Source organism: Telopea speciosissima, chromosome 2 (assembly GCF_018873765.1).
Source record: "Telopea speciosissima isolate NSW1024214 ecotype Mountain lineage chromosome 2, Tspe_v1, whole genome shotgun sequence".
NCBI lineage: Eukaryota > Viridiplantae > Streptophyta > Magnoliopsida > Proteales > Proteaceae > Telopea > Telopea speciosissima.
Window position 1 is genome coordinate 10,731,104 of NC_057917.1, and position 18,631 is coordinate 10,749,734.

At 38.9% G+C, this 18,631-nt stretch overlaps 1 protein-coding gene across 1 annotated transcript; it reads left to right on the plus strand.

Moving 5' to 3' along the window:
* Nucleotides 1–435: 435 nt before the first annotated feature.
* On the plus strand, nt 436–18,429 carry LOC122653202 (SEC12-like protein 1). The gene is made up of 10 exons (XM_043847149.1): nt 436–660; nt 767–861; nt 1,743–1,875; nt 5,744–5,835; nt 7,432–7,531; nt 7,651–7,723; nt 7,823–7,943; nt 10,501–10,620; nt 17,710–17,780; nt 17,916–18,429. The coding sequence occupies exons 1-10, from the start codon at nt 487–489 to the stop codon at nt 18,119–18,121; spliced, it is 1,185 nt and encodes a 394-aa protein (XP_043703084.1). The 5' UTR covers nt 436–486; the 3' UTR covers nt 18,122–18,429.
* Nucleotides 18,430–18,631: the final 202 nt, after the last annotated feature.

Consider the following 18,631-nt stretch of genomic DNA (forward strand, 5'->3'; position numbering starts at 1 on the left):
TGGGCATGAAGCGCACCACGGCTCACCAACTGAGCTAAGCAGTTGTTGGACTTTGAATCTTGCCCTAAAGAGAACAGAACTTGTGAATGAGAAGTGAATTACTATCGTCTTTTCGTGGAAAAAAAGCCCAGACGAAATTAAATACTCTTAACAACTTTCTTATGAGTTATGATTGGGTTTTTCTTCTTAATTCTTCCATTTAATGAAAAGTCAAACCACAAAAAAAATAAAAGGGAATCATTTCAGAATATTCCTTTCTGTTATATGATGATCATGAATCATGATGAATCCAATCCCTAATATCGTTTTTGCTTCGTTGAAATTTAAATTGAGGTTTAAAAGCTGTCTTCTTCGTCGACAAATTCGTAGTTCGATTTCAGTTGCAGGAGAATTTCAAAATTTCAAACTCAGAAAAAGAGTCTCCTCTTCTTCTGGTTTATCAACAACTACAATTCTGTATCGCCTTCGTTCGTGTGTAGTGGATTCATGGAAGGCAGTGCTTTGCACAAGGGGTCGGTGACATGTGCTTCATGGATTCGAAGGCCAGATAAAGCTCATCTAGTGATCTTGGGTAAGTCGAGGCGCGGTGATTCTTCTCCATCTGTACTTGAGATCTTCTCATTTGATGCCAAGACTTTCTCCCTTTCGTCTTCTCCAAAGGTTGCTCCATTACCTTTCTCTCTCTGTATATTTATTAGGGTTTTAGCTTCTTTTTTGTTATTATTTTATTATCAAGAACTCATCTTTTTTCTCTTAATCATCAAAGGCCACATATGTGCTCGAAGATGGCGATCCTGTGAGCATTGCAGTGCATCCCAGTGGAGACGACATCGTTTGCTCCACCACCACCGCGGGTTGCAAGTGGGTTTCTTCTTCTTTTCTTTCCAATAAAGTTCTCGTATTATTTTTTTGGAAATTTATAATTTATAAATACAGCCCAGATAAATGCAGCAATTGTATAATCGGTCCTTTCAATACGTAATAAATCCGTCTCTTGGCCAACATAGAATATCTGTCAAAATTTGAAATTGAGACCCTTCGCGTGTTAATATTTGGATCCTATGAATTTGAGATGTAGAATAGGATCGTTGTACCCTCGCTTGAGTGCCAATCTGTAAACCTTTTGAACCCAAATCAGGTGTGTTGCCGTTTGTGATTTGCATGCCTCATCAGTTTGTAAAATCACCTAAGTTTACATTCTTTGATATCTTATAATTTTTATTAGTATTGCTTCCAATACGGGTCCATGTATGCAGCAAAATCTCTATCTACTGAGCTTAGGAAACACCACTGAGAACTTATGTTCTTTTAGCTGATCTGCAAAATAAGATTATTGTGTCTGTCTTAAGTATGATGTGGAGAAGGCACTGCTTGAAACTTAAGTTACCTTCTTGAGTTTAAGGAGTGATCATTGTCTTCCCTTTAAAATTTTTTGTACCAGAGTTCTTCGTCAACTGTCAAAATGGAGAATCTTGTTTCAAATGGCAAACATAATTTTATCCGCCAACCATTGTCTTATTAACTCCTAATAAGTTGGCATCTCTTAATTGTAGTTGGTGTGCATGACTACTGGATGATTCTATGAACTCTTCCTGATCCTGCTTTCAAATATTTATTTTATTTGGAAATTCTGTATTTTCTGTTCTAAAACTGGTAGAACTAATGGTGTTTTTATATGATAGAAATATTCATTTGACCTGTAACATTTAATGACAATTTTTTTTGGGGTAAAACATGCACAGGGTGTTTGAGTTGTGTGTTCGGGAAGAAAGTATAAAGCTGTTGGCCAAAGACCTAGCGCCTCTTCAAGATGTTGGTCCCCAGAAATGTCTAGCTTTTAGTACTGATGGTTCTAAGTTTGCCTCAGGTGGCGAGGTAAGCATTCAACCTACTATCTCTTCTTGCAAAATGAGTCTAGCATCTCATATGTCTGCATATATCAACATCTGAGATTTTTTTTAATTGATGTAAATATTGAGCTTTTCGTGCTTTATCTCGAAGATGACTTCCATCTATACGATGGAAGTGTGAACATTTTTTTGTTAATCAATTGAGCTGCTTTGACATATTTGACTTTGCCAGCTGAGAACTTCCTAGTATATTAAGTACTAGATCTTGTTTAATACACAACAACAACAACAACAACAAACTCAGCCTTATCCCAACTAAATGGGGTTGGCTACATGGATCCATTCAGAGCAAACTAAATAAAACAGAGGTCCACACAAAGGGAAAGGAAAGTAAGAAGGAGTGAAGAATAAAAATGAAGAAATGAGCTAAGAAAAGTGAGAAATGAAAAATGAATGATGAAAGATGAAAGTTGAAAGTAAGAGAAAAGAGGATAGTCTAGGAAATCAGGAGTATCTCAGCTACATGGTGTCGACGATGTGGATCCTTGCCCTCCAATAGGCTCTATCTGAGGTCATACTTCGCACAAGACCCAAACTATGCATGTCATTTCTTCACAACCTCATGTATTATCATTTTAGGCCTGCCCGCTCTTTCAGTCTGAATCAGGTCACTCCTCCCTAGATCATTTCTGCAACACAGAGCTTCGCTAAATGGCACTTCTAACTGTCCAACATTCCACCCCATATATCTTAGCAGGTCGGACAACAGTCTTGTAGAACTCTCCTTTGAGCTTTAGGGGGCCTGTGTTGATCACACAGTACCCCAGTTACACCCCTCCATTTCATCCATCCCACTTTAATTCTTTGAGAAACATCATCATCTATGTCACCTTCTTTATGTATGCTAGACCCCAAATATCTGAAATAGTCACATGGCGGTATCTCCAAGGTACTAAAACTCGGGTCTCGGTACCAACTCAGCTCTTGGAAAAACCGAGACGAGTCAAGATCTTGCCGAGTTGGTGCGTTTTTTTTTTTCCAACTCGAAGCCTCAACTTTAGGTCAACCCGAGATCCGAGATCTCGCCGAGATATCTTGAGTTTTGTCAAGTTAGGTAATGTATTTAACTGGTAGGTGGGTAAAAAAATGGGTCAAAACCGAGATCTGAGTTCTCGCTGAGATATTGCACTTTTGACACTCGCAGGCAATCTCGTCTCGGCTTTTCCAAAAGCCGAGAAACTCGGCGAGATCTCGCCGCTAGTTCTCGAACTATGGGTGTCTCTCTCTCCTCAATTTTCACCATGTCATCATTCTCACAAAGTGTGACTAAAGATAAACATCATATACTTTGTCTTTGATCTACTAATCTTAAAACCTCTTGTTTCCAAGGTCGATCTCCATAACTCTAACTTAGTAATAATCCTTGCTTTTGTCTCATGACTCTCATCCACCAAAATGATATCATCGGTGAAGAGCATACACCATGGTACATCATCTTGGATGTTCTTGGTTAACTCGTCCATGATAAACACAAACAAATAAGGACTTAGGGCTGATCCTTGATGTAAACCAACCGTAATTGGGAATTCCTTGCCCTGGTCTCCCACAGATCGTACACATTCACCACACCCTCATACCTATCTTTAATTACTTCTATATATTTACCCGAAACCCCTCTCTTCTCAAGAACCTGCCGGATTAGGTCTCTAGGGACTCTGTCATAGGCTTTCTCCAGGTCAATAAAGACCATATGGAGATCCTTCTTGTTAGCTCTACATCTTTCCATAAGCCTTCTTAGTAGGTAGATAACTTTTGTCGTGGATCTACCTGGCATAAAACCAAATTGATTCTTCGAGATATGAGTCTCTCTTCGGGCTTCAATAACCTTCTCCCAGAGTTTCATAGTGTGACTCATTAGTTTTATGCTTCTATAGTTATTGCAGTTCTGGACATCATCCTTATTTTTGTAAATTGGAACTACAATGCTTCTCCTCCAATCATCTGGCATTTTTCTTGTGCTCATAATCTTGTTAAATAACTTGGTTAGCCAATGTACCCCACAAAGTCCTTGGGCTTTCCACACTTCTATTTGGGATATCATCCGGACCTGGTGTCTTGCCTACTTTCATCTTGTTATATATATATATATATATAAAAAAAAAAAATTAGTTATGGCATTATTATGCTCATATAACCAAAATATTGAATTGGAAATTTAATATTTGGTCAATAGGTATATTTCAAATAATGTGATTTGTGTCTCCCCCTTTGCTTATGTGGGTTTGACCCGCCTTTGAGTCTGCTTGCTTCTGACCTATTTGTATGAACGCATATACATATTTATATAATCAAAATAATTAACTGATGAGTTGAGTACATTATAATTTGGCATTAGTCAAAATAGCCTAAATGGGATTAAGGGGCCAATTATAAGGTATTTTGGGTTATCAGGTTCAAAAGGTGTTCAATTGGTCTAGTATGGTCCATTGGGGTTGTAGGTTGCATGGAAAATAGAGAACAGGAGTGAGGGTGATGCAGATAAGTCACATAATGGGCTTATTTTATTGAAAATAAGCCTTGAGTGGGTTTATGTATGCGTTGGGCCTTTGATTTCATGTGTTTTCTTTGTAATGGGCAACTTTAATGGGCCTAAAATGTGGGTACAAGGAAGGCATACGGGATTAGGCTTAGTAGTAGCTTATTTTCATATTTCCTAGGTTTATTTAAGTGTCCTTTCATGTTTCTAGGTAGAAGTCTAATAGCCGCTAGAGTATCTCCTAGTTTTTAGTATTTGTCTTTTTGAATTCCAAGGCAGCATTAAGTGCCTTCCATTATCAGTTTTCGAAGTCTTGTTTGTAGTTCCTATGTCTTGGGAACAACTTTCTAGGTCTTGGGGGCAGTTTTCCATATCTAGGACTTGTTATCTATGTATGGGGGGGGGGTGGGGGGGAATTCCAAAGGGATTTTGGAATTCTAGGGTCTCTTTAATGATTATTTTGCTGTACTCAATATTTCAATCTCTATATAATGCATGTCCTGGCTGCTTTCAATAGGCAACAATGAATTGAAAACAAATTGCTCTCTTTGAGAACTTTTGTTTGTGAGACTCAAGTGGGATCAAGGTGGGACTCCGACGGTTGGGCAACCCACTTTAGGCTGCCACCTATATATCTTCATCTGCAGCTTATCTATCTATCTTCATTCTACCTACCCCTATTCTCTTCCAGATTCGATCTTGGCTTGCTTACCCTCCCGGGTTTGCATTAGAGGGTGGCATGGGAACCCCAAAAAGTTAGGTAGAACATGCAAGCTCCCTATTGGGTGAGTGGGGAAGGGAGTAAAGCTAGGAAGGGGGCAATTTAGGGATTTTACTATCAAACAAAAGAGAATAAAAAGGAAGCTCATATGAGCATCACATTCTACTACCCTGCCGAAATTTCAAGAGGGAAAAATGGAGAAAGGAAGAGGGGAAGAAAAGAGGGAAATATAGGCAACTTATATATATTGTGCTATTGCAATCATTAGCTTGCGGGTTTGAAACATGGAAACAGCTTCTTTACGAAGTGGGGCTAAGGCTGCGCACATTTGCCCCTCTCAGACCCTGCAATAGCGGGAACCTCGTGCATTGGGACTCTTTCTCTCTCTCTCTTTCCCACAGTTAAGTTGTTATCCTGAATAGAGTGTATTCTAAATATTTTTTTAAAGGACGGAACTGGTGCTCATGAGTGTATGATAACATAGTTTATGTAGTGAATTTATTTAGCTGTAAAGTTTTTTATGTGGTACTCATGACTGTAAGTGATACCGTAGGTTCTGTAATGAAAATTTTGTTCGTGGTAAAATTTTGTATGTGGTACCTGATGTATCTTGGTGTATTTCTTTGTTGTCTGTAGGATGGGTGTCTTAGGATTTTTGAATGGCCAAGCCTGCGCATAATTTTAGATGAGCCAAGAGCGCACAAGTCTTTCCGAGATCTGGATATTAGGTAAGGACCAGAGTTCCTCATTATTTTGTATAGTTAAGCTTTGTATATATATCCATACATCCATACATACATAATTTACCCTTTTATGTATGAATACTTCTGCACAGGTGAAAGAAAACATTAATTTCTGAGGATAATGTAAACAAGATCATGATCATCCTTTATGTTTCTATTATACGTGTATCTACTCAAAGAAGTGCCACTGAATATTTACCTGTTTGCTTTTGCACACTTGGAACTGTCTGGAGATTCCTCCCCTCTTTCTTGCATTCTCACTCTTATTTTCTTTGGAGGGGGGATGAAAAAAGAGTGCATTCACTGTTCAAGTTCGAACTCTGCAGATGATTGTCAGACCTGTCTCACCCAGTTATTTTTTTCTTGTTGGGGGAGGAGGATACCATCTTAGTCTTATCTTGCATGAAACTCATACACTCCAAGGAACTATTTCTTCTGGACTTCTTCCGTTAATTACTGATGAACGAGTTATTTTCACAATTACCCTCTCTCTCTCTCTCACCCCCCCTTTTCCCCCCATGTAGTTAAAAGTAGCAGTCATTCAGAGGAAGCGATGCTGACCTTTATTGTCTGTAACAATAGGAATGACAGCGAGGTGGGCTCAGTATGGGTATCAGCAATACCATACCTGATGATCCCTGCAAAACATGCATCACACTACCTAGTTTTATGAGGTAACCAGGACAGGTACCCATGGGTTTAGACAGGGTTGGGAGGGGATGTGGTGAAACGGGTAACTGACTTTTTTAGATACCATACATGACCCTTACCCTATAAGGGTCATTTCATACCTGATCCATTAGGAGCAGAAGGGAATGGTACCATAGTTGTCACAGCGTCTAGGCGACCCAAGGCGGTGGAGGGGGTCTGGATGCTAGACGACACAAACAAAGCGATCTAGACGACCAAAACGCCAGCCTAGGCGACCAAGACAGAACTAGTTATCAAGGCGCCTGGATGCCAAGGCCACCTAGGCGACGCCTTTACAACTATGATGGGTACCTGCTTTAACCTGCCTGGTTGCCACCCCAAAGTAATAATGTTAATTGATGGTTCATTTTGCAAGCTAGTGCCTGAAAATTGATATTGGAAAGTTTGTCCGAAATCTGAACTTACAGATACCCTTACGGTATTTGGAGTACTTAAGTGGGTCTAGGGAATAGATCTTTTTGTTGCAAGGCAATTGAGAAATTCTTGGTCAGCTGGTTAAAACATAAATTTGGCAAGTCTATTGTCCTAAGTTTGTAGTTTAGTGGGCCATGGGTTAAGTTATTCCAAATCAGTTGTGAGTCAGCCATAACTCAAGTTTACCATACAAGAATGCGCGGATTTTTCCTATTTATATTTGTTTCTGTAATAATGATTAGACCCAAAAAAAAAGAAAAAGAAAAAAATAAGATATGAATGAAAACATATATATATATATATATATATATATATATATATATATATGCATCTCTCCCCACCCTCTCATGGGTATGCATCAGACACTTGTTCATTCATTGGATTATTCATGCATCTTCTATTATATTATCTGATCATATCATTATAAATGTCATAAATAATCTTTTTATGCTTCAGCCTAGACTCAGAGTACCTTGCTTCAACATCAAATGATGGTTCTGCACGAGTATGGAGTACCAGTGATGGTGTTCCCTTGGCATCTTTGACTCGTAGCTCGGTCTGGGTTTGCTTTTCCATTTTCTTTTTTCCCTTCTCATCAAGTAATGCTAATAGTATTGTGCAGAATTTTCTCTTACCTTCTGTGGATCTGAATGCATTATCTGTGTTCTGTTGCAGGATGAGAAGATTGAATGTTGTCGCTTTTCCAGGGATGGGACCAAGCCGTTCTTATTTTGCACTGTCCAAAACGGTCTGCATGCTTTTAGAGAATTCGTATACCATATTTTCTATCCTATCATTGGTTTTTTTTGTATTCTGAATTTGATTGGATATGAAAATATGAAAACAGGTGATAAAGCAGTTGTTGCAGTTTGGGATATTAGCACTTGGAATCGAATTGGGCATAAAAAGCTACCTAGAAAGTCTGTTTCTGTCCTGTCCATCAGCTTGGATGGAAAATATCTTGGACTGTAAGTACTCATTTCTTTACCATTTGTTGATTATGTTGCGGTTCTATGTGAGATTTTAATATTTTAGAGTGTATCTTGCCCTGCTGGATCTCGCTGAAGTTTTAGTTCTGTAGCTATGTTTAGTGGGAGCTTTTTAGCCTTTTTAAGGCTGACTGGCACATTTGATCTCTTTCAATTTGCTTATTTCTTTATTTCAAAAGCCACAACATCAGTGTCAGGATCATTGTTATTTAGCATTTCTTTCCAGTTGCTTCTCAAGCTATCTAGTTGTTGTTGCTCTGTCATTGATTGGGGTTCTCACATAAGTATTTTATGTTCGGTGTGTGCTACGTATGGTTTCGATGTTTACTAATGCTGTATGCTGATTATACAATATTTCAGACTATGGACAATCGGTTCGAGCCGGGCTGGGCTGGACCTGGGGCAGGATCCTAAAGCCCAGGTCCAGGCTCGAGCCGGGCCATTCCCTATTTTTTCCGTATTTCATGTTGCAGGATCCCTTGTATTAGACTAATCTGCTTTTATGTATATCTGGTATACCAAATCAAAGGTCTGTAGTTGAATGTAAAGTATGGTGCGTAATCAATGGTCTTTATTGTATGAGACATACATTATCTACATTTTTATATCGGTCCTTCTAGGTGTCACTATGCCTAGTGAAGTATAACGCTTCACTATTTGCCACATGGCAGTACATGGGTTAGTCCATGTGATAGAGGACCCCACATACATTTAATGGCCAAATTTTAGTCCAAAGTAAACAAGGATAGTTGTTCAAACTCTGATTCGAAGTTTTAGTAAAATTACCAAAATGCCATCAAATGGAGATGAATATAAAATACAAAATGGCATCTTTTGTAATTTTAACTACTACTTCTAATCATTACAAGCTGAAATTGTACCAATGAGATGCTTGCCTGGTCCTCTATCATATGGACTAACCCATGTACTGCCATGTGGCAAATAGTGAAGCATTATACTTCACTAGGCATAGTGATGGGGAAGAAAACCCTTTTTATTTACATACATATGGGCTGAGCCAAGTTTGGCTAGAGGGCTCAACCCTAACACAGCCTGCAGGCTGAAAAGCCCAGCCTAAGCCTCGAAACTTTTGGGCAGGCTCTTCTTGGTCCAAGCTTGCACTTGTGCAATAATTTTCTCCATTTTGAGGTGGTCTGAAAATGAATTTAATTTAAAGTTGAATTTCTTTCGCTGGTCTTCTACCTGCTAGATGGTCCCATTCATATGTTTTACTTGCAATTGGCACTTGGGTGGTCCCTTTCATTGCATGACTAAGATGTGAAGGAAACTGAATTTTTTATAAAATGGATTTGTTTTTAGGGCAGTCTATATATTAAAAAAAACTCTACATGTACTAGTGGAAGAAGTTCTGTTCAGTTGGCTTGTATAAAATGGAAAAGTTTGTGCAATTCTATTTTCAGATTGCTCATGTATAAAATGGAAAAGTTTTTTGTTTCACTTTATTTATAAACAAAAACATGTTCTAGCTTGAAGAAGAGCTGGTCAAGTTGGCTTATAAGGGTTGGTGATATTTCTACCACAATCCTCTGCCTTGTTGAACCCTCCTCTGAAATTTTTTGTGTAATTCTATTGCTCTATTAAGGACAACCATCTGACACAGTTGCTCTCAGGGACACCAAACACCTATCACTTGGTTCTTGAGCTCTGCTCACTTTAGCTTGACCAATTAGGAAACAAAATTGGACTAAATTCTCACAATGGTTCGACTGCTGAGATATTCTGGACAACATTTGCAATTCTATCTCCAGCTACATTGGCATCTGTTATTCATTTCTTTTCTAGGGTTACCCTTCATAGAGAAGAAATCATTGCCAATTAAGTCTTTAAAAAGGCATTCATGAATCTCTTATGCAATTAGAACTTGATCCAAGCTAAACCACTTTCAAAAGCTCAACCTTTGCAAGTAGTGTTGAAGGGTTTCTTCTGAGCCATCTAACTTAAGGGGAGAATTTTTTGTATTGATTGTACATGATGTTGCCTCATTTTAGCTCATGACTGACATTTTAATCAATGCCTTGTTTTCTCTGTCCTATAGGTTTCTTTCTAGGCAACTCGCTAAGGCATTATGTCAAATATATCAGCCATTTTGTAGGCAGCTATATTACTATTTATTTCCTTTCTTTTTCACAGATGGCCAACTTATTGGCAAAATCTTGTAAATGAGGCCCTCAGTCAAAATAATTTGTTGTTATGATACACCATTCCTGTATATGCTGTGACTACTGACTACCCAGAGTGAAACATTTGTGATCAAAGAACAAACATGCCTGCAATTTTTGGATATTATTCTCCTTCTGATGGACATTTGGTACACTTATGTTGGTAGATAAATTAGTTGTTTTGGGTTTGCTGTAGTAGCTGTCACGATCTTCTTTCTTATACTGTTCTATGCTTTCTAACGTGGTACATGGATTTCTTAGTTCTTTGACTTCTTTCCTTGTTCAATATAACATGTTCATTGTAGCATTAAGATTGTGATTTCCCTTGACAAGGGTGCTTCTTTTGACTTATACAGGGGAAGCAAGGAAGGTGATATATGTGTAATTAATGTAAAGAAAATGGAGATCTGCCACTGGAGCAAGAGGCTTCATCTTGGAACATACATATCATTGGTAGAGTTTTGCCCTAGTGAAAGGTAAACTCCACTAAAAATTAAAGTTTCAGTAATAGAAAGATATCTATACCTTCCTAAATTTTTGTACTAATGTAACCTTTTTTGTTTTCCACATTTTCACATTCAATTGGGCCCTTAATTCATTTGGAGAAAGAAGAGGTTGGATAAAAAATTAAGCAAAAGTTTTCACAAACTCATCTTGACATTTTAATAATGTCTGTTATACATATAAGAATCACTTCGCTTTTCTTTTTCTTTGGATCGACATTAGAATCACTTTCTTTGCTGGCTACAATTATTGACTTGAAGCTTTTGAAGCTTGTGTTGTTACTGTGTTGTCATAGTCCTTTTGGTATTTGATGACTGGATATGTTAAAAGAATGTTTTTGTTAGTCTCATGGCCTTTGAGTTATGTTAGAATTGAAAAGATAAAAATGAGGTGAACTAAGTGCCACAGTTCTGGAGCAAGAACAATAACAAATCTAGGAGCAGAATGTAAGAGCACCAAAGCTGAACATATCTAATGTCGAGGGCATCTCTAAGGTGGCCGGTGGAGATAGAGCTCCATTCCCCTCCCTGCTTCTTTTAAATACCAATTTTGGAGAAAGATATTTCGGTAATAATATTTAGGGAACCGTATTATCTGTCCGGGAGCGTGGCCCCTGCGCCAGCATGAAGGCCAATGATAGCCTGCATGGAAGCATCAACAAGTATGGGATTCCCGCCTTTCATGGTGGGCTGTATGGTCATTTCACCCGTCTGGGCACAGGGGCCACACTCCCAGACAGTCCTTTTCCGTAATATTTAATATTTTACTATATGATTGGAATTCCTTTCCAATTGGCTAACCCATTTTTCCCAAGGATTTTGATTCAATAAAATGCCCTCATATGAAAGGTGTGGTTTTAAACATGGATTAGAATCAAATGCCACATCATTTGAGAGCCTATCCTGAGTTGCAACCCTTCTCCTCTGGGAAACTATGTTTTCATCCACCATGGCCACATCTATTCCAACTTATCTACCTGTGGTTGCCTGAAATTTCATCCAGAACTATATTTGTCGGCACCATCTGATAAATCATCAAGCCATATTTGTGCTGCATGCATCGAAAAAGAATAATCCCTTGATCTTCTTTAGGAAGAAATCTCTAGTTGGATGCCATCAGTCAGGTGTCACGAGGCATCCCAAGCATTCTCTCTTATCTTAGGATATTCTGGTTCATATAATGGAATAGGATGATATCGTATGGAATGCACAGATTATAGATATAATACATGACTACGAGCACTTGAATCATGGCTTTATTGATTTGAGTTCAATGTAATGACCTTAGACTTGACTACAGGTTCCTCAATAGATAACACAGGGCACTTGCAGGAAACATCAATAAGGAGTTCTTTCTGCTACAATTGAAGGCAATTTTTGGGGGGTACTGATTGATGAAAATTATTTTTCAGTAGAAAGGAAAAATTCCATTTGTTTGTTGGGGTTGCACTCTTTTATTCTTTATGGTTTTCTGGGTGCCTAATTTATGTTTAACTTTTTGCGTCTGACTATGTATCATTGAGTAACAGCTTGAATAAACTGAGTTCTATCTAGACTGAAAATTTTTAACTATAATTTTCCAATGCATTCATTCTACTCTCTAGGATGGCATGTGTTGTGCAATGTGGTTTTTTGTGTACTGCAAGATTTAATAATTCATATATGATTTTATATGTTTACTGTGTATGCCACCAAGTTTTCAAAATTTCGGATTGGTGGCCTTGATCCAGCCGATGCTGCTGATACCAACCAATCTGGTCTCTTATGCCTTTTTTAAATCCTCATATGCCACAAACTTTTGGAAGATATATAGCAACTCCCCCCCCCCCCCCCCTTCTCTTCTGTTAGTTGTCTAATATGCTTACTTTGCCACATAATTCTGTATTTTTTCTGTTATTCCATATCATTTTTTTGTTTTTCATTTATTTGATTATTTATATGTACTCTTATCATTATTTTATATTTACGCCAAATTCTCACTCTTCTTTTCAGTGACTAAGCCACATTATACTCAAATTTATCCTGTACTTTATCTTATCAGCCACCAAACTAGAGTCCCTCCTAGATTTCCTACTCTGTAATTTGATGAATTTCTTATCATCCAATGTCTTATTGCTTTTTGATGGTCACAAATGTCTAAGAGTTCAGACAGATAAAATTTTCTAGATTGCATGTTACCAAGGTTTTAGGTCTCGATTTCGCCAGGCCACGAAACCGAGATCTCGGTGAGATCATGTATGTTTTTTTTTCTCAACTCGATGGTAGGTTGCGGTGGCCATATGGCTAAGATAGGAGCTGAAACTTGACACGCTCCCTATTTTAGGCCTTTTAAACACAATGGAACCATTAGTTTTTACAAATTCAAACCCAAAATGGTACTTTGACTACGGACCCTAAGTTGGTAGTTTACGGTGTACATGAGGTCTACCCTAGGCTATTCCACACAATATTTAGAACTCATATAATCAAAGTAAAAGTGCAAAACAACTTTAATAAGCATTAGGAACTAAAATGCATCAAACCATAAACCATTTAACCATTACATTCTACATAGTGATGGACTGATGGTTCGGCTGTTTGTTCATAATTGTTAGAAACTTGCAAAGAGACATAGTCACGTAGATTAAATAAATACAAGCTAGTACTAAAACGAGTGTCAGGCAGGCCGGATCATCATAATGACCGGCTTTGGTGAGGTGTTGGAGGTGTGATTTGCCAAAAGAAATGAAAAAAAATCACCCAAAGATGGAGTTTCCCCTTTACAGAGGCGAGACAGGCGAGAGAGAGAGGCAAGATCTTGTCGAGTTGTGGTGTTTTATAAGCTGCAATAAGGTCGAAACCGAGAAATAGCTCGAGATTTCGACGAGCTCGAGATTTCGACGAGATACCGAGATCTCGGTTGAGATTTTATTGTAGTATTTAGGTATCGACTATGTTCTCGTCTCGAGATCCATCGAAACCGAGATAATAGCGAGATCTCGCCGACATCTTGTACCATGCATTATTACTGTTGATTTTTTTTGCATTAAAGGATGTTTGAAATGAGATAGTCTATTACTATACAGCTCATATGCAATCATTGTAATGTAATTCTAGATGGCTAGAATACCAGCTAGAACCAATAACCAGGATCTGTTCTTGAATGGGTAATTGGGCTAGTTCAAATATGTGAAAATTGTAAAATTAGGGTTACAGTTTGATGGGATGTAGGGTTAGATGTTAGGGTTAAGTTAGGAGAGTGTGGATTATATGGGAGAGAAGAGATGCTGAAAGTTAGAGTTAAATCAGATGACTAAATCTGAAGTTATTGAGGAATCCTAGTAGAAATAGGATTGAGGGGTAAAAGGGTAATTTTGGACAATCGGCTGATGGTAATGAAATTTGGATCATAGTTATCACGGCATCGCCATGGCAATGCCATGGCGTCCAAGCTCCTTGGTCGCCTTGGACGCCTTGTCGCCATTGGCGGTGTTGCCTTGATTTTTACCCTCTAAAACGCTTTGGTCGCCTTCCTGCCTTGATAACTATGATTTGGATCAAGTCTCTCTTAGGGTTTGAGGAAGATTCGATCAAATTCCAGCAGGTTCTAACAGTTAGATTTGGCTGGGTAGAATTCTCGCGAAAATCACCTTGCATGTGACCTTCTAGAAGGGAAGAAGAATGATTGCAGAATTTCAATTTTAGATGTACTTGTTGTTTGATATATCTTGAACCTTGCTGAGAAATTCCACCAACTGAATAAGTTTCTTCAAGAAATCAGCTATGGCAGAATTGAAACTTGAATGGAGCTTGATTGGAGATCGATGGAGGGGGTTAGGGAAGGGGATGATTATCTTAGCACACCCTGGGCGTCTCACCCAACCTATCTCAGGATTTTTAACAAAGGCTAAAGCCACTATTTCATTAACCAAATTCGTGTACCATGTTGTCCTTCCTTACAAACTTATGTAGAATACTCAAAAATAGACTTAAGACACTAAAAATGAAAGACCTAACCCTATCCTCAATTAATAAGGTAACCTAAATTGGCTAAGAAAGTGAAATAATAAAGAAAACAAACTCAAAATATGACTCTAACTAAATTAAGGAAGTAAATCCTTAGGCTCATTAAATTGGCCAATTACAAAATAAACCCATGGGATCAAAAGCCCAACACCTACATAAGTACGTAACCCAACCCAAAGCTTATTTTCAATAAAACAAGCCCTCTAAGTGATTTATTTACATCATATTGTGGTGTAAGAAATAGGATGAAGAGTTCTGCTTTTGATTATAATTAAATCTTTATGTACAGAACTCATTTACGGGGGAAGGTTGCTTGGTCTGCACAGATCAGGGATCTTACCTGGTATACAGACAGTTGTGCCACTTGAAATGATGATATGGTGATTCTGACAGTTGGATATTTAGGAAAGGATTTAGATTGGCTGTGTTAAATTTGAGCCTTAAATTCAAACATTTACTTTCCCGTGTATGTCTATGCACACAATAGATGGTCCATGCATCCTTTTATTCCCAGATTTTTCACTGCATATTTTTGCCACATGGTGAACTCTGTTTGGCCTAAAACTTGACATGTGGCAGGGGGCCAGTTGGTCTACTTATCCACAAAATTCCAGCCCCATCCAATCTTGTATAGTTGTCACGGCATCTAGGCAACCTAAGATGTTGAAGGGAGCATAAAAGCAAGGTGACACCACCTAGGTGACTGAGGCATCCAAGGCCTACCTAGGCAACCAAGGCGCCTGGATGCCTAGGCATCACCTTGCTAACTATGATTCTATCACGTGGCTGATATTGTGCAGACCAGGTAGGGTTACGTGGTCTGTGCAGATCTGGAAATCTTAACCCCTTATTTACTTACCGCCTTGGTGCAATGGTAAAGTTGCTCCATTGTGACCAAGTGGTCACGGGTTCAAGTCTGGAAACAGCCTCTCTGCAATAGCAGGGGTAAGGCTGCGTACATTATGACCCGTCCCAGACACCGCAGTGACGGGAGCCTCGTGCACTGGGTATGCACTTTTTGCCCTTGCCATTTTACTTCCTCATTTTTCCATTACTGATGGGGATCTCTCATCCTTGCCATGGGGTGATGCGGTGAACATCTGTTTAAATATTACCAAAGAAGTAAGCTTTGCAGCTGTTGGAATTCTGGATTGGACATGTTGAGAAAACAATAAATAAATAAAATAAGTTTAGCCAATCGTTCCTTCAATCCCCCCTACCCTGGAATAGAAGAGAAAAAGAACAGGAACTTTGTCTTGATCAATTGATTAAGGAATTTTTTCTTTCAAAAATCTGATTTGAATTAATAGCATGAAAGCAGGGGCTGTTACTTGGTGCAGTCATAAAAAAATCAGCCTACCAGCCTGAAGACATAGGTTAAAGTCTAATACTGCCACTGTGAAAAACATGCCGAAGGTTAGGATCAACTTGCACTCCACCGCTCTTGGTACCTTGTGTAAACTGTACTTGCACTGGGTTGTGGCCCTTTTAAATACTGGCATGAAGGTGGGATGTTGATCATTTTTCAACATTGATCCTGTTCTTGCATTGGGTATGTTATTTATGCCAATCAGTTAGTCTGGTGACTAAAAAAAAGTAGCCTGAATGCAAAATGGAAATACATTTGTGGCCTTTCATATTCGGCCTAGATGTGCAACTCAGGTGGGCTGGGCCTTGGTTTTCAGAAATGTCCAAGGTCCTCCCCCCCCCATGCCCAGCTCATGCCCAGCCCGACCTTGGACTGGAAGATCACAACCCGGCCCAGCCTGGCCTGATCGTAGCCCAAAACATATAATATATTCATGAAAATGAGGGTGAAGAGAGGATTGGAGCTTTGATCATGGGGTAGTAGTAGTCTATAGATAATCATTGTGACAAGAGCAAATGGAAGTACATTTGTTGCCTTGCATATTCGGCCTAGAGGTGCAACTCGGGTCGGCTGGGCCTTGGTTTTCAGAAATGTTCGAGGTCCCCTATGCCCAGCTCATGCCCAGCCCAACCTTGGACTGGAAGATCACAACCCTCCCTAGTCTGTGTGGGAACAATTTAACCCGGCCCAGCCTGGCCTGATCGTAGCCCAATACATATAATATATTCATGAAAATGATGGTGAAGAGAGGAATGGAGCTTTGGTCATGGGGTAGTAGTAGTCTATAGATAATCATTGTGACATGTGAATGCTTTATACTAGGTTCAAAATTTTGGATTTCGCTCTCATTTCCACTTCTGTTGAAACTGAAAAATTTTGGTACATTTTGGTAAATTTTGATCATGGGGTAGCAGTTTACATGTACATCGGGCTTGGGGCTGTCCTGGCTGACCCAATGGCTCACCTAGCCTGGCCTGACCTTGGGCTATGGGATTTCTCAACCTTAGCCTGGACCAAAGGCTGGAAATCCCAGCCCAACTCCGGAATCACTCAAGCAGGCTTGGTTTTTGGACCACTATTTTGGTTGATTTATAGGACTCATCCTCTGATATTTTTCTCATCTGGACATGTCAGATACTGTTGTGGATTTGGTAGGCAGTTATCTGGATACAGCTAGAGCACTTATCCTTCTTTTAGATTTTTCTCATCTAGACACTTGTCATGTAAATATTTCATATGCACTTGTGGATATCGAAAGGCATGTCTTTGAACGCAGCTTTCTCTCACATAAAATTTGCTCTCTCTTGCGTTCACTGCAGTAAACCTAATCTATGTATGTGTATGTGCTGATATTCGTCCAACTTTCGTAATTAAAGCATGAAATGGCCAAAAATTGGGGCTTCTACCTTTGAGCAAGAAATTGGAATATAACGTTATAAACAATTTATCAATGTGATTGACTAAGTTTGCATCTCTCTCTCTCTCTCTCTCTCTTATATAAGGTGTCCCCATTCTTTATTTATTTATTATGATTTTTTTTGGGGGAGGAGGGGGGGGGGAGAGTTATGTTTCTGGTCTACATGCTTGTATCCCCAGATAATATAATTTACGAGGTTTATCTTTTGTTTTCTATTACTTAATGCGATCTTGAATTTGTTGGCTTTGATTTAATTTACACAACTCTGCAGGGTGGTACTTTCAACCTCTAGTCAATGGGGAGCTGTTGTAACAAAGCTAAACGTGCCAGCTGATTGGAAAGGTCTCTCTCTCTCTCTCTCACACACACACACACACACACACACCTCCCTGTGCGGGTGCACAAAAACCCACACATACACTTGACTGTTGTAAAACTTTATGGATATTGAAAGTTGACATTTGTCTCTTCCTACAGAGTGGCAGCTCTACTTGGTTCTTTTGGGGCTGTTTTTGGCCTCAGCTGTTCTGTTCTACATATTTTTTGAGAATTCTGATTCATTTTGGAACTTTCCTCTTGGGAAAAATCAGCCTGGAAGAACAATGGCATCTTTTTTTAAAGGTACTACAGAGACTCCCGATGATCCAAATTCCTGGGAATCTTTAGGACCCCTAGATTTGTAAGTAACTTTCTGACTTGAGTTACTCCAAGTGAAGTCATCAAAACAAAATAACTAAATATGCTATTTTTGGGGATACTATGTATTATTCATTTGTAATGGATTCACTCAAAAGCCATTGTCTGCCTTTTATCATTCTTCAGATGAGATTCATCATTAGAAAATTTTCCAATGTATGGTCTAGTCCTATTGGCCTGAAAGTAAAACTATTGTTTTCTTGTTCACTCATCCATGACTCTGATTACATAGATTGACCGACGACATATGGGGGATGCCATTGAAGATCCTCCAATCTTCTCAACCAAAATTTCATTGACATAATAATGCTCTAGTATTCTGTAAACTACTGATCTGTAGTTGAACAGTTGTTTAATTTTTCTTTTTCAAGTTCAGTCGGGATTGGGAGGGCAACTAAAGGGTGCCAACTGTATCTGAGATGCAGTCTGTTGGGTCTCCTTGTAGGTGTTAGTTATTTCATGAGTTTTTTTTTTTTTTTTTTTGGGGGGGGTGGGGG